General features: G+C 40.4%; 1 protein-coding gene across 3 annotated transcripts; it reads right to left on the bottom strand.

Annotated features, from left to right (window-relative positions):
* Positions 1–36: 36 nt before the first annotated feature.
* Positions 37–11,680, bottom strand: LOC117447585 (transcription factor 12-like). 3 transcript variants are annotated; one of them, XM_034084341.2, is made up of 14 exons: positions 11,603–11,680; positions 10,999–11,036; positions 7,946–8,048; positions 7,000–7,139; positions 6,796–6,919; positions 6,635–6,705; positions 6,165–6,255; positions 5,979–6,052; positions 4,800–4,976; positions 4,073–4,184; positions 3,829–3,955; positions 2,243–2,472; positions 1,164–1,341; positions 37–970 (listed from the first exon to the last, which is right to left on the bottom strand). In XM_034084341.2, the coding sequence occupies exons 2-13, from the start codon at positions 11,020–11,022 to the stop codon at positions 1,199–1,201; spliced, it is 1,416 nt and encodes a 471-aa protein (XP_033940232.1). In that variant the 5' UTR covers positions 11,023–11,036; positions 11,603–11,680; the 3' UTR covers positions 37–970; positions 1,164–1,198. The 3 variants fall into 3 exon arrangements, with proteins under 3 accessions (XP_033940232.1, XP_033940230.1, XP_033940229.1); XM_034084339.1 differs by having other exon boundaries at positions 11,589–11,658; XM_034084338.2 differs by lacking the exon at positions 11,603–11,680 and having other exon boundaries at positions 10,999–11,219.
* Between the last annotated feature and the right edge of the window lie 3,790 nt (positions 11,681–15,470).

Genomic DNA, 15,470 nt, shown 5'->3' with positions numbered 1-15,470 from the left:
TTTAGTAAAATATATGAAAGAACACACTGAAAACTATTTGAAAAGACACATTTATTGCTACATTATCATTTGACACATGCCTGTTGGCTACTTAAACTGTACATGTCATGATGGAAATAATTCCAGATTATGTTTAATTATTATTTGTTTAGCAGTTTGATATGCAAACAAGACATCAATTATTATTTTACACTGTATTGCTCAGAGCATGGAATATGGCTACATCTATTAAAACAGCACAAAAAGGTTTTCATATGTAAAAGTAAATGGAGACATTATGAAATGCACAATATTTGTATGAAAGATAAGTTACATAACTTATAAAAAATGAATATTCTAGTAAAAACTCAAACATGCAAAGAGCTTTGACTAAGTCTGAAGAGCGAGATTTACTCTGAGAAGACAAAGTCCATTTTCCACCTCTGTCTCGTTAAGTGTGATCCTGTTAACAGTGCTATTACATAAATGTGTGAAATATGTACAAATAACAGATGATGCCGACCTGTCAAAGAACATTTTGGGAGATCTGTTCATTCATAGAATGGTCAAACTCCTTCGCACACATGCACACACTAAACAACAGCTCACACACTCTCACACACACCACAGGACAATTGAAATCCGATGTCTGAACACAAATATGGGAATGTCAGTTCTCTGAGCTCGGTGAAAATCACGAGTGTACGTGGTTAATAGTGATACACTGAAAAGATCAATCAGAAACATATCTGGCTCCTCCAAAAATCAAAACTGCAGATGACACTCGTCACTACTGGGTTTCATCCTTTCAGATATATTCAAAACAGACAGATAACCAATAAATATATAAAATATGTACAAAACATCGGCAGTTTACAATGCATTTGTCTGTTACAAGTTAAGTGTAGGCACAAAGTTAGAAGTCCGGTTGGGAAGCAAGGAGATGATTGTTCAAACGGAGAGGGCTTCCTGGTTGCTCTTCGATCAGCATCTGGACATCAAACACACAGATGATAGAAAAATTTGACTTTCTATGGAAATATTATTAATGTCAAGTTTGTAAACAGGGTTGGTAGCATTACAACATTTTTTACAAAAAAGAAAAATACAGTTACTGTCTGCTAAAAAATATACAATGTCTTTATCACATATGTGTAACTGCTGTTTAAGTTAATGTTACTTACGTTATGCTGTATTTGATTCAGTTATTCTCGGATGCTCAGAGGTGGCCCATGGGGTTTGATTGGTCTGTCAGACTGGGATGGAAAGCGAGATGCATGGACTGTTGATCCGCCATGGCTGCAGACGCTTTCTCTTCCTCTCTCCTCCGCAGACACGCTGCCTTCGGGTTCAGGTTCCTCTCTGTGAGATTCAACAACAATGGGTAAGTGTTTGACTAAGTAAAGAAGCTAAAACATGTGGTAGAACAAGGATGTTATTCATTGCCATCCAATGTGAAATGCGAGTTCAGTTTATTTTGAAAAAAACAACTGTATTCTGCTTTGGCTGTCGCTTTTCTGTCAATATGACTTTTTATAGTTAAGTGTACTGCTGTAATAGTGCCTTTAAAGCTGTTCTTATCAATATTTGTATATTAACAATCAATTTGACTTTGTTTACTGTACATTATGTTATTTGTAGTCAAAAATCCACAGGCAATTTTCACCAGACTGCTATTCTTCTCAGCTAATGATGAGCGTTTTAGCATCTTTCAGCTGTTGTTTTGATTTGACGGTTTGCAACCTCAATGTTTTGGTCTTATCAGCTTTCATCAGTGTAGTTTTCAACTGCAGCAGCTGGCAGCTGTTTGACCCTTCCTGCCTAGAACCAAAGAGGTGAGACTAGCTGGTGATATACACTAAAGGAGCATTTAGCTGCTCGAGATATTTCCCTTAGGAGTTGGAGGGCACCAAAAAGGAGCTAAAAATACAGTAAATATTAGGCTCATTATCATCAGGTTGACAGAAACATGACTCCAAATAAATGATAATATTGCGCTATGTCTGCTAATTGTGTAAAAAAACTACTTTTTTACCTCCAAGTGGATACAAAAACAATAAAATAATGCATGTTCAAATTGAAAACATAAAAATGTGTGTTAGTAGATATAAGATATTTACCCCGGATAAACTGTTTACATCTTTAGAGTCTGTAATCAACTGATTCATCTCCTACGCTGACTCCAAACCTCTTGTTGTAAGTTAGGTGTCACTCTCCGTTATTTATTTTACTTAAACCATTCCTCCTTTAAGGATGCGCTGACCTCTGACTTGTTGTTCCAGGCTGAGGATCACAGACACGGCCTGGTGCAGCACCAGCAGCTTGGTCTGCGGCTTCTCGCTCTTCAGGTGCAGCTGAACCATGTGACCCAGCTCCTTGAAGGCCTCGTTGATGTCTCGCACACGCAGGCGCTCACGGGAGTTGTTGGACATCCTCCTGTCGCGCTCACGTTCGGCCTTCTGCTCCGGAGTCAGATTCTCATCCTCATCGATACTGCAACATCAATGAGAGAGACAGAAATGCTGGTAAGAATTCTGTATCAAGTTATTGTCTAAATCTTTAAAAGGCCTTTTATGTTTTGATACTGATATTCACACATCAGTTGAGTTATACTGTGGGTGTGTCTGCCCTCTGCTGGTCACTGGGCTGACATGTTATTGGGTCTCCTGAGGTTATTTGATTCATCCTCATTTGTTCTGTGAAAGCCATTCCATACTATATTGAGAATCCCTTTCCAATCAATAACCCCTGATCAAGAGCTGCAATTTAATCACAATTTAATAACTGTTTTTGTTACAATCATAGTCTCATTGAGTGTGAATAAGAAAACAAAACAAAACGTCCAATAACATTTTTTTGCTGGAGGATTGCCCACATACGTCAACTTCAATTTCCCGAACTAGATTATAGATCTAAATAAAAAGAAAGGACGCACTCAGGCTCCAGAGCTGATGTCATAAAGAGGGTTGTCCTGAAGTGACTGCTGAAACTAGAGACACCAGGACATACCCTCAAATTAATCTGTGACATTTTCAGGAAGTACAGTCTACTTTTAAATCTCTGGCTCATGTCAAACCAAACCAAGTTAGTGAATTTAATTGCAGAACTAAACGTTTAATAAATGTATTGAGAAAAAAATTCCAAACTTTGTGGGGATTTAAGTATTTGCTGTCTTTCTGTTTTATATTTTCAATACATTTGGATTTCATGATGTCACTTATCATATAATGGTCTGATAACAAAGGAAAATACATGTAGTACTTGCATCCTTAGTTACAAATAATAATAATACAAACTATATGGAGCAAAATAACTAAGCTTATGTTGTATTTAACCCCTAATGGCGATTGGCTACTGAAGAACGAGGAAGGACTCTATAAAAAGATTTATTTTGGCATCGCTTGTGTACTTCTTTCATAACCCTACCACCTTAATACAACTTTCAGTGTCTTTACATTCACTGAAAGTCCTGGCAGCTCCTCTTTTCTTCTCCCTTAACTTAATGCAACATGAAAAAGAAATATGAGGCAGAGTTAAATAGGCTGGCCTGGACGCAGCTGCCCTCCACAGCAGGGGGTCCCGCAGTGTTTTCAATTAGTGAAACCAAACGGTAAGAACACTCTAATACTTGCCTCTGAGGGAGGGACTTTCTTTAAATCTGCTGTAATGCTTTAATGTCACAAAACCCATTGTTTTTCAAACCCATTGTTTTTTTTCAGTGCAGATTTTAAATTATGCAGTTATTTTTAAACCAGTAAGCCATACTAAGCAGCTGGTTTTAAACACAAAACTAGTTTTTCTGAATGGTTGAATGCTGTTTTTTGTTCATACTAAGCAGATAATTGTTACCTGTTATCTCCTTGTGTTTTGTTTTTGCTCTCCTCATCTGATCTCTGGCTGTCGGAGCTGTGACTGTGGTTAGTGTGGTTCATCTCTTCTCGTTCCCTGCTCTCCATCTTCAGCTCCAGATTACTTCCTGTGGCACATCACACAAAATAAAAGAAATGGTATATTAAAACTGTGAAATCTACTCAGTCCTAGCTCATGGGTTAAAAAGTTCAGATGTGAAATACACGAGTGCATCAGCCTCTACCTGCACTTTGCATGTCATGTATTGTGGCCCTCTGTCTGACTGGGTACGGGTGGCCATTTTGTGTGCGGCTCTGGAAGGCTGGGTGGTTGTTGTTCATATTGACAGCTTCAACCTTTAAGGATCATAAAGAAAGTGGAGAGATAAGAGCTTTATTCATGTGTCCATAGCCTCAGTCACATACAGTATACAACTTTTACATCCAACCAATGACAAATAAGTAACAAAACAAACATCTGCCTCCGACGTAACACCGGGTAGATCTCTTGCTCTACAGAATTAAATTAATCTCAGACAATCTTAATCCTGCTATATACTCCCTGCATATAACACTAAAACAGATACATAATTTGAAAAAATAAAAGTGAGAGAATGTAATGCCCCTCCCCCCAAAGGATTAGACTAAAAAGCCCTTTCCCCTGCATATACTCCACTCCAGCTGGGACAAAATCCCCTGGTCTGCTGAAAGGGAAACATGCTGCACGATGAAGGCGTCCCCCACCACCCACAGTGGAATTAAATTCTGCACATACTGTACCCTCGCCATACAAGAGCTATGCATATACCACACTCCATTGTGCTCAGTTTCCTTTTTCAAGGACAACAACCCGTACATGGGGAAAACATGCAGACATAGCGGGTGGAACATTCCAACACATACACAAAACATGGAATTTCCATACACACTGCCATGTCCCTCCCTACATATTTAAAGGAAATGGATGTTTACCATGACTGGAGAGTGGCAGGTGAGCGGCAGGGGGCCGGCAGATCCCAGGAGGCCCTGCAGGTTCTGGTTCAGCAGGCCGTGGATGTCTGCAGGCAGGCCGGCCGTAGGGCCCACAGCGTGGTTCCTCAGGACGTGGATCACATCGTCCAGTCTGTCCAGCCGGTCCTCCACCTGAGACTACGCACACCAAGAGAGGAGAAGTTATTTATGTGACATTTGCCAATCAGGAAACAGTATTGAATTTAATCGAAGTTAAATTCAATCTGACATTTTTCTGTAACAAATAAGAGCTCTTAAATCAATATTTTCAAAAAACATGCAGTTTTTCAGTTTAATTGTGTCAAGAACAGTCATGTCAAGTAACATAAAAGTTTAATTGGAAGTAGAACGGTACTTGTAAGGCTAAGACCTCTGCTAAGGCCTAATGCTCTCCCGCAATGTTAAAAAAAGTAAAAGATAATATCTGTATCTGCCTCATGATTTAGGTCTGCTTCTAAACATATTGCATTTGTCATTGGCCCATGCTACACCTGTCCACCACTTTAATGAAAATCCTGCTTATATACAGACAGAAAAAAATAACAAAACAAAAAATATAACCTCTATGGAGGATGTAATAATATATACCTTAAATAAATTGTTTAATATTGTTAGGATCTACTGTAATAAACATCCTGCAGGAGAGATAGCTGACAAATAGACACCACTCTCATATCTGTGTGTTAGATATAAAGCCAAGGCAAGCAGTTATATAGCTTGACTCTATTGGCTCTATTTCTTGGCCCGCTGACCTCCTGCTGTCTTGTCGTGACCTTGAGGTTGCCAGGTCTGGCAAAAAAATCCTGTAAAACCACAACTTCGGACATGGCTAGCTGTTTTGCCCAATTTCCAGTCCTTGTGTTAAGCAATCAATTGTCATTATTATTAAAATAAATAAATTGTATTAGTATCACCATAATTTTTTGGTTATATTTCATAATGGCCCTTTCAGGTGTTTGCACAAACATTTGATATTTTTCACATTTTTAATATCTGTTTATTGTTGAATATTTGTTTGAATATACTTAACATGAAAAATATCTTAGGAACTGCATATTAAATATATTCTCCTTTTTCCTTTAATTAACATCTATATCACACAATCATTTAAACTTCATGTGATATAAATCAGGTCTTTACCAATGATATAAGGGAAGACTCGTAGTGTGGTGAGACTGGTGCTTGGGCTGAACTCCGGGGCCACATGTTGGTACCTGGGAGGAAGAAAATAACCCAATAAGGCCATGAAAAGACAGGAAAACGCAGAATATAAATAATATTTCACTGTGAGGAGCCGCTACAGCAGCTTGTGTTCCTCCAGTTTACCTGCAGGTTCAGTTGCATTCGGGGACGGAGACCTGACTGGTGTGGACGAGCTGGAGGGGAAGTTGCTGCTGGTGTGATCGGGGGAATAAATCTGGCAGCAGACATGGGGCGAGAGAAGGGTGGGGGGAGGAGTGTGAGTAAGGCATGGATCATTTTAAAAGCACACCTTGTCATTTCTGCGTAGGGTTTTACAGCCGCTGCCTCAGCCTTTGGAGCAGGCTCGTAACCTGAACTAAACTCATCAATTCTGGTCATTTTACTAGTTGGCAGCCAATAAAAAGTCCAGCAGCACAAGAGTGGCCTTTCGTTAATACGCACTAGACTGCTCCAGGCAGGGACAAACCCCTATTTTCCTTTTGCATTATGCCGCTGTGGCTCTCAGGGCTTGGTTTTATGCGCTGGTCTGACTGTTTGAACATAACACGGCATAGATGAGCCGCTCTAATAGGATTGAGGTGGTGCATACTTACAGAGGCCAGAGCTTTGCCCAAGGTATCGCCTGTCTGTGATTCTCCTGACACATGTCCCTTGCTTCCTGAGACTGAAAAGAATAATAATATTACATATTAAAACAATTAGCAGACAAACCAGAGCTGACATAAGGTGCAGATTAATTCCTCCATTTCCTCACCTGTTGAATTGTCTGAGTTGTTGATTGTCGGAGTGTGTGATGCTGTGTTGTTGCGGTGAAAGGTGGACATTGGAGGGAGACCCCTGTTCATGTCGGCAGCCACCACTGAGTGTGGAGAGTAGTCCTGAACAGTAAACACACATCATAATTAGCACGGGATGCTGTGCTGTCAGACAGCCTATAGGTGCAGGATGTGAGTCTCACCAGGTGACTGTGCTGCACCGGCCGCAGGCTGCTGTACCCCCCCGCCTGGGTCTGGTGGGCTGCTCCCAGAGCACCTTCATAGCCCTGCTGGTTCAGCCCATTTACAGCATTCCAGATGTCGGGCGAATTGCTTGTCCCCTCTAAAATGAATAACAATATGTTATAGCCTGCACTGGAGCGGCATCTCAAACAGCCAGTCGAGGCATTAAGCTGTACAGCGGCCTCCATGGAAACAATAAAGCCCTGTCAGTCTGGCAATGGCTGGATAATGTTATTTTATAACAAACTATGTCTGAGCTCTGAGAATCATGGGAAACACCCATTTGTTTTTAATGGTTCATGAAACATAATATAGGAATGTTAAGGTTCAGTACGATTTTTTGTGGTTTCCTTACCTAAATATATATTCCATATGACTATTTTCAATATCAAAAGTTTTCCTGTTTTACTAAATGTGTCTTACCTTTATTTTTATTCTATATGTCACTGCTGTTAGTATTACTTATTATACAGAACATTTTATATGTATTACTCTATGTTTTTATTTTAATCTCTAGCACAAGAATGTATTTCTTATCTTCTCTTCAGTATCTACTAAAGCCCAGAAACCACTTAAGCTATGTGTGTTTTTATGTTCCTTAAAGTGAACCATATTTCTCTGACATGCTTGGAAAGGGACGGGTTAGCAGAGAGCTGTTGGATGTATAGGAGTAACATTATGTACAAACATTCATTTGTTCTAAGAATTAACTTTAATTACTTTGTTGATTCTCTGAATTTTTATATAGCACAATTATAAGGTCAATATTGTTATCATATAATATATTGGTTCTAACTATACTACAAGAAGAAATGGTTTTAGTGAATGCTGAACCTCAGCTGAATTTCCTAATCGCAGTGATTGCTGCTGGAATAATCATGATTATTCAGGATTGTTTGCGCTCACCAAAGAAGGTGCTTGCGAACACATTGTTGTGGGCCTTGGAGGATGGATGAAAAGATGAGTTCTGGTTGATGTCGTCGTCATTATTGGGAGACTGCCCATAAACCTAGGAAGAAAAGCGTGTTTAAGGCATTGCCGACTCTGACGTGCAACATGATTTTACACAAACAATGATATTCTATTTGTCTTTAACACTGAAACCAATCTTGCTGTCACAAACGGCCTAATACTGTGAGTACGAGCTGAAGCAACAGTATTATAAAGCAAAGCAGAGAGGATGATGCACACTTAGAGCTATTGCGATAATCCATAAGCTGCAGATCCATGCACCTCCTCATCCGGATTTAGGAACCATTCACCATGAGAAATCCCTGTCCTAATCATGATCAGGTTCGACTGGCTGCAGAAGACCGGGATACAATTCCCTCTCAAATAATTACAGGCCTGCACATACTATGTCCTCTGAAAGAAACAAACACAGAACCCTAATGATCCCCTTATGTAGGAAACAAAACATTGCAAATGGCAAACAGATTTCAGAATTTAACTGAAGATACCTCTGGTTAATGTTTTTCTTTCAGTTCTAAAGGCTACAAACTGCACATATGCGCCTGAAACACACCAACACATGCTCACTCACTCAAACCAACCAAGAGGTCTGGGCTGCACCTGCACCTCCCCTGGTCGCTTTGATGTGCCCCAGGAAATGAAAATAAACCTCCCTGCACAGCATCAATGGGGTGTCAGTTACCCGGGCGACAAGTTCTGTAAAGCAGGCTATTAAAGACTCTCTTGAGTATGCTTGTGCAAGCACACTCACAGGCTCACACACACAAAGACACATGGTCTTAAACACACACACACACACACACACACACACACACACACACACACACACACACACACACACACACACACACACACACACACACACACACACACACACACACACACACACACACACACCCACCATGTATACATCACTTCAGGGGACATTACATTGACTTACATGCATTTCCTGGAGACTTATCCTAACCTTAACCATAACCAACACATGCCTAACCCTAACCCTAACCCTTACCCTAACCCTAATCCTAAACCTAACCAAGTCTTCACCCTAAAATGAATGATTCCCCTCATGGGGACCTCCAATTTGTCCCCATAAGGGAAGCCAGTCCCCACACGTGACTATGTAAACAGATTTAGGTCCCCACAAGTATAGTAATGCTAGACCATACACACACACACACACACACACACACACACACACACACACACACACACACACACACACACACACACACACACACACACACACACACACACAGCCGTGACCCTGGCTGGCATGAGTCCCATGGTGATTGTGGGCTTGGCCAAACAGAGGAGCCCCTGCCGACACAGGGCCCGTCTGAGCCGCCATGGGCAGCATATGGCGCAGGATAAAGCCAATTGTCCTCCTTACCATCAGCATAGCAGGCGACCCGTTAATAATGGTCACACCCCCCGCCCCAGTACGCCCTCTGTGGCCCCCACTGGAGAGGGGCCGTCACCATGGCATCCTCTTTTAGCATAGCATTGATTTAGGAACCATCAATCACTGCATCACAAATGATAAGGGACCTTTCTTCAACCAAAAAAATACAACTAAGAGAGAATTTAAATAACGTAAAACCTTGACCTCATATCATTTTAAACACAAGTAAATGTTATCATTTAGATTGTATTCATAACATTTCTAAAGTAATTTTAATCTAAAAGATATGTTACACAAACAACAAAAAGCCACACTATTTCCCATTGTGAAGGCAGAAGGCACACAGCTTTACTCTGCTGGATGAGTGAAATATCAACTTGCTATTCAGGGCCTATGCTGTGCCCCACCATGGCCAACTCCAGCCACATGCAACCAATTTTCTGCCTCTGTGATCCACGATGTCTGGATATGGTTAGTCTCACAGAGATCAAAGCTGCCTTTGATAATGGCAGCAGCGGTGGAGGGACTGCTCCAACATAGCGGGGTTAAATCAAATAGAAAAAGCAGCAATCTGCTTCATGTCAAGATGTTTTCTGCTGCTAGGCTTGACTACACGGCGCTCAGTGAACAGGAAGCATGAGGTCTCAACGGTGCATTTTAACACGAGATTGTTAAAACCACAAGAGAATGAGGTGTTAGTGGATGCTAAAATTAATTCAGATGCTGTGCAGTTGTTATAAGTTGTGTGATTGTGTAGGTAATCATTATTTTATTCGTTGATTGTCATAGAAAAAGGCCTTTCTATGCGAATTTGGTTTGAATTTGTTAATGGGGAAACAAACAAACATACAGGCAGACAAACAAATGACCAGTAAGCATCACAGAGATTTTATTTTTACCTTATGTTTCACAAAGTTCTTTCAAAAAGTGTCAACTAATTAAGTTTGAACAAGAATAAGCTTTATACTGTAGCTTTTACACAATTCTTCAGGGAAGTGACAATGACACAACACATAAAAACCTCTCCACCTCGGGTTCTCCATCACACACACACACACACACACACACACACACACACACACACACACACACACACACACACACACACACACACACACACACACACACACACACACACACACACACACACACACACACACACACACACACACACACACACACACACACACACACACACACACACACACACACACACACACACACACACACACACACACCAGCCACATGAAACAACCTAACATCCCATCAAATGTTCTGAACAGAGTAGGAAGCATCCGAGCCAAAGCTTCACTAAAAGAGGATCAGAAAGTCAACTTTTATATAGCTTCCTTCCACATGAATACATTTCATATTGATGCAAAATGAAGTTGTCAGGGAGATAACACACTCTTCAAACACTATCAACAAATAAAATGTTTTTCATAGTGCAAGTCCACAAACAAGCAGAACATCTGAGAACACAATACAAAAGTGCATCAGCATCATCACCAAACACACTGACAAATACATGAAAAAGATCACCTAGAAAACAAAAATATAAATATATAAAAAATGTACTCACCGGTTTCATGTTGTAGCAATACATCAGGGAGTTGTTGCCTGTGCCAGAGACAGGATGAGCACAGTACATAACTCCGTCAGATTCTGTGCAACACTCTCATACAATCCACTAGAAGCTCCTCTGTCCGTGTCTTTACTCATGTGTGTGTAGTCCACATGCACTCCTTCCCCTAACCTACCCCTGCTGGTCATGCAGCTACCCGCAGACAACTTATGCAAATAAGGGACGGACCATTCCAGGAGGCAGAGAGGGGTGGCCCAGGGTTGATGCTATTACTGTACTACAAGCCTGGACTAGAATATTCTAAGCTGTTTTTTGTATGTAGTCAAAGAAAAGTATTAGAACACACAAAGTCAGGTTGTTTTGTTACGTTTTATGTGTCTGTTTTTAATTAAAGAGGCTGTTGCGCAAAACTGCATCATGAAAATAATTCATGTAATAATCAGGGGATTCCCCACCCACCAACACCTTGACCACACCAGAGAAATTAAAACAGGGGGGTGAGGGTCCACTAACAGTGTCGTTTATACATTTTGACATCCTACGTCGGTGTACAATCATATGCAGGCAAATTCAGAATGACGGCATACATGCAGATAATCACGTGTAAGCCAGGTAGATGTTTCCAGTAAACAGAAGCCTCCACACTCCTGTCTGACCTACTTGTACAAATAGATCCCGATCTTCAGTTTGTAATCACGTGTGGCTTTGTGAGCTTCTCCAGCGGCTGGGATAAAAGTTATTTATACAGCAGCCTGTCTGGGTGACCTGGTACTGAAAACACTTCCTGTGTGAGGTAAATCCACTGCTTGAAACTGACAGTGCCTACTGCATGTGCAAACAAACAGCTCAGATATTTTAGGGTACTTTCTTTAGAAAACTCTCACTGTCGACTTGTGAGCCAATCCTCACTGTCGGGGCTACCGTAGTTACCGTAGCCTACCCCTCATACTGTCGGGGTACCTTTAACTGTTGCTGTTTATTTTTGCACATTTCTGCACAATGTTAACTCTTTTAAAACTACGTAGCTCTTCCACTTTTAAATCCTGAGATTATAATTTTTCTTATTTTCATATTTCTATTGTATTACCTTTTTTGGTTTGTTTATATTTCTTGTAAACATTTATTTTTCTTGTTTAATTTTAAATCAGTTTTTAAATAGATTTAAAAAGAGTTGTATGTTTGTTCTTAATTTAGTAGGCTACTTAATTAAATCTGATTCTAGGACGTCAACTGAGATGCTAATGTTAAAATACTAATAGGATAGACGATGTCAACGGTGCAAGGCGCTGAGCTGCTATATGTTGTGCAGTAATCTCTCTGTATGTACATACATATAGTTAAGACCTGGAGTGTGCCGGCAAGTGTCCTAGAAAGACCTCACAAGAATCCAATCAAATAATTTTCCCTGAGCCAGCCGCTCAGCACTTATCTTGAACTCACTGTCATACTAACCCTGCAGTGTTGACACTGAAGCCACACGGGACTGTGTGATGTGGAATCTTCTCACCACATCTATATCCATTTGAGTCATTACCATAATGCATGCTGTGCTGCCCTTATATGAGTTTAATGCACAGCTCGTGTAGTTAAAAAATAGTAAACCACATTTTTTCAAAGAATCTTTTTAATGGATGATAAGAAATAATTTAAAGAGCCGATTATATAGATTCCATTTTTTCTTTTCTTTTTTATGCAGTTTCATTCATGATAAGGAGTGTTATGTCAACTGATGGAAGGAAGAGCAAAAAAACCTGATCTGAGAGCAGAAAAAACTAAATATGTTTTCTGGTTTAAATCTTTCTTAACCTGAGTTTCCTCAAAGTCTAATCCCGACCACGCTAGTGTTAACTGGGTTAGGCGGTCAGTCTCTTCATCATAACAATCATTGCTGGAACTTTCCTTTATTTTCTAGGAATAGCATCTCTCCTATAATTATTATTTTTGTCAAATGGTATTGGTTATAAAGAAGAAATGTCCTTATTGCAGGTGAAATAAATGACAGAAATCAGGACACATAATCCTGGAACAACAGTGGATACTGAATGACCTTTTCTTCTGACAGAAATCAGTTCTCCTATCTGGCACACACACACACACACACACACACACACACACACACACACACACACACACACACACACACACACACACACACACACACACACACACACACACACACACACACACACACACAAACACACACACACACACACACACACACACACACACACACACACACACACACACACACACACACACACACACACACACACACACATCTTGGGTAAATGATCCAAGAGCAAATATATACAGTCCCCTAACCCTGAACTTTGCATCAATCTTAGTTAATTGCAGTCTTGTCAGGAGTGCGATTATTCAAACAGGTAATGCAAATGTTAATGAGTTGATATTTGCATATCTTTATTTTCCCATGGTTGAAATGTCATTGGTTATGACGCTCTACAATGAAGAATGTCACTTCTGATGGCCCCATGATAAGTTGTTGGCCATTAAGAGGCCAAAAAAACAACTGAAGAAGATGGGAGGAAAGGATGGAAATAAGAAAGGAAATTAAGACTTTTATATGCAAAACAAAACATATGCACTCACTGTAGCCCTCAGTTATCAAATTCAATTTTATTTGCAGAATATATTAAAGGCAAAAACTGTGATTGCATTTTGTAAAAGTAAAAAAACAATTTAGATATGGCTCACATAAACAAAAATATAACGTATACCACTTCGCAGTCATGGTTGTCCTTTTCTGTAAGATTGTGCATACTACGCCTGCAACACAAATTTCAAGTGTTACTGGCATATTGCTCATCGTCATGCGCCTGATTTGACATGGCTCTAATAACTATCTTCCTGCCAGTGATTGGCATTCACACAAGAAGGGGTGAGTGGGACTGGGGAGCAGATGGTGACATTCCACATGACCAAACTGATCAATCAGCATGCTGGGACGCAGGTGCAGCACAGGCGGGCAGCACCACACCATCTATTTCACCATCTACGGGGCACAAACACATGGGCACCAATCGTGGCACCCTGAGGGTCTGCATGCTCCTCTGTCCCGCTGCGCCAAGGTTGATGACATCAGAATTTCCCATCCGCTCTTCCACAGGACGCCAAGGAAAAGAAGGCGGAGAAGAAAAAAAGCCGTATAAAATCTGCAATAACAGGGATAGGTTGTGGTGACGTAGAAGCCAGGGACTCCCATACTTTATCCTTTTACTAACCTGATTAACAGAAAGTAAACGTAGATAAAGGTACACATCTTTTCATTTACGGTATTATTACTTGCACATCAAACCGTATTTTAGAGGTAATCATTATTTATTTATTCATTACTACAGCCACATTATGCTAGCCTGCACGCTTTCCATGACTTCATCGTAACATTTAGTTTAAGATTTGAAGATAATTATCATTGACCATAAGCCATGTTGATGTATTCAATTGTTTCTGTATCTCAAAAAACACATTTTCACAATTTAAAAGCTGGAACCATATGTGCTATCTATTATCAAAATAGATGCCAATTAATTAAAAAGCTTTCGTACAAACATTATTTTTGGATGAGCACTTGAATTAGAAGGAGTTTAGTTTACTATCAACAGTAGTTCTGATTTTATCAGACAGATCAAAATGTATTCGGTTAATGGATGTACACTTACAACGGCCAGCTTTTAAGAGTATCGTGTTTCTACTAAGGCAATTCATACAGAAGTTATCTTTACATGTTTCCCTTTAACGGACATGTCAGTGAATGCATCTTAAAGCAAGCAGGCCTACTGTTGTTGGCATACAGAGTGAAGCGTGTTGGCCGTGGTGTTTGATACCTGTTGGCGTGACTCTGTGCTGAGGATCTCCTGTTTCTCCGGGATAAGACCCGAGCACGGAGAGCTGATCTTATAGTCTGGCCTGAGTGCAGGACGAAGTGGGGGTTGTAAGAGGATTGGAGCGGCCATTGCTGCGTGGTGCACGTGTGAGCTAGACTCACCGACTTCTGCACCACGGTAACTATCCCACATTCACCAACCTCCGAGGAGAGGACGGGTGGCTTAAGGTCACTGCTGCCAGTCTAGACTAGAGCATGACCTGCTTCATTTGCAGGGAGCAGGTAATGAAATCAAAACTGTACAACAACAAAATAAGTGGTGATTAGGGGCGATGAGTGTGTTTAAGTGTGCCAGCACACAATCAGCTTCCTTTGCTTGTCTCTAAGAACAAAATCCTCTTTAATATGTACATTAAAATATCAACCGTCAAGAATGGGAGGCCCTTATCAGCTTTGTCATTATTTATTTATTTCATTTTAACATGTTTTCTTATATGTAGGTGCTCGGAAATATTCGGCATGTGTTTGGTAAAGATATGGCTAAGTATATTGTGATATAATTCCTCTTAAAAGGTTTTTTTTGGATCATCAAGCAATAGCCAACACATGACTCAGAACTAAACAG

The sequence above is a fragment of the Pseudochaenichthys georgianus genome, chromosome 6 (genome assembly GCF_902827115.2).
Source record: "Pseudochaenichthys georgianus chromosome 6, fPseGeo1.2, whole genome shotgun sequence".
Classification (NCBI taxonomy): domain Eukaryota; kingdom Metazoa; phylum Chordata; class Actinopteri; order Perciformes; family Channichthyidae; genus Pseudochaenichthys; species Pseudochaenichthys georgianus.
The sequence above is the reverse complement of the archived record's forward strand: the minus strand, read 5'-3'. Positions and strand labels throughout refer to the sequence as shown.

Bases quoted from the DNA above. Each gene is read 5' to 3' on its own strand.
- LOC117447585 (XM_034084338.2), bottom strand. From the start codon at position 11,067: ATGTACTGTGCTCATCCTGTCTCTGGCACAGGCAACAACTCCCTGATG. The intron at 6,256-6,634 runs GTAAGTATGCAC...GTCTGCTGCCAG, and splicing joins TGGGCAAAGCTCTGGCCTCT to ATTTATTCCCCCGATCACAC. The intron at 4,977-5,978 runs GTAAAGACCTGA...TGGTGTGCGTAG, and splicing joins AGTCTTCCCTTATATCATTG to TCTCAGGTGGAGGACCGGCT.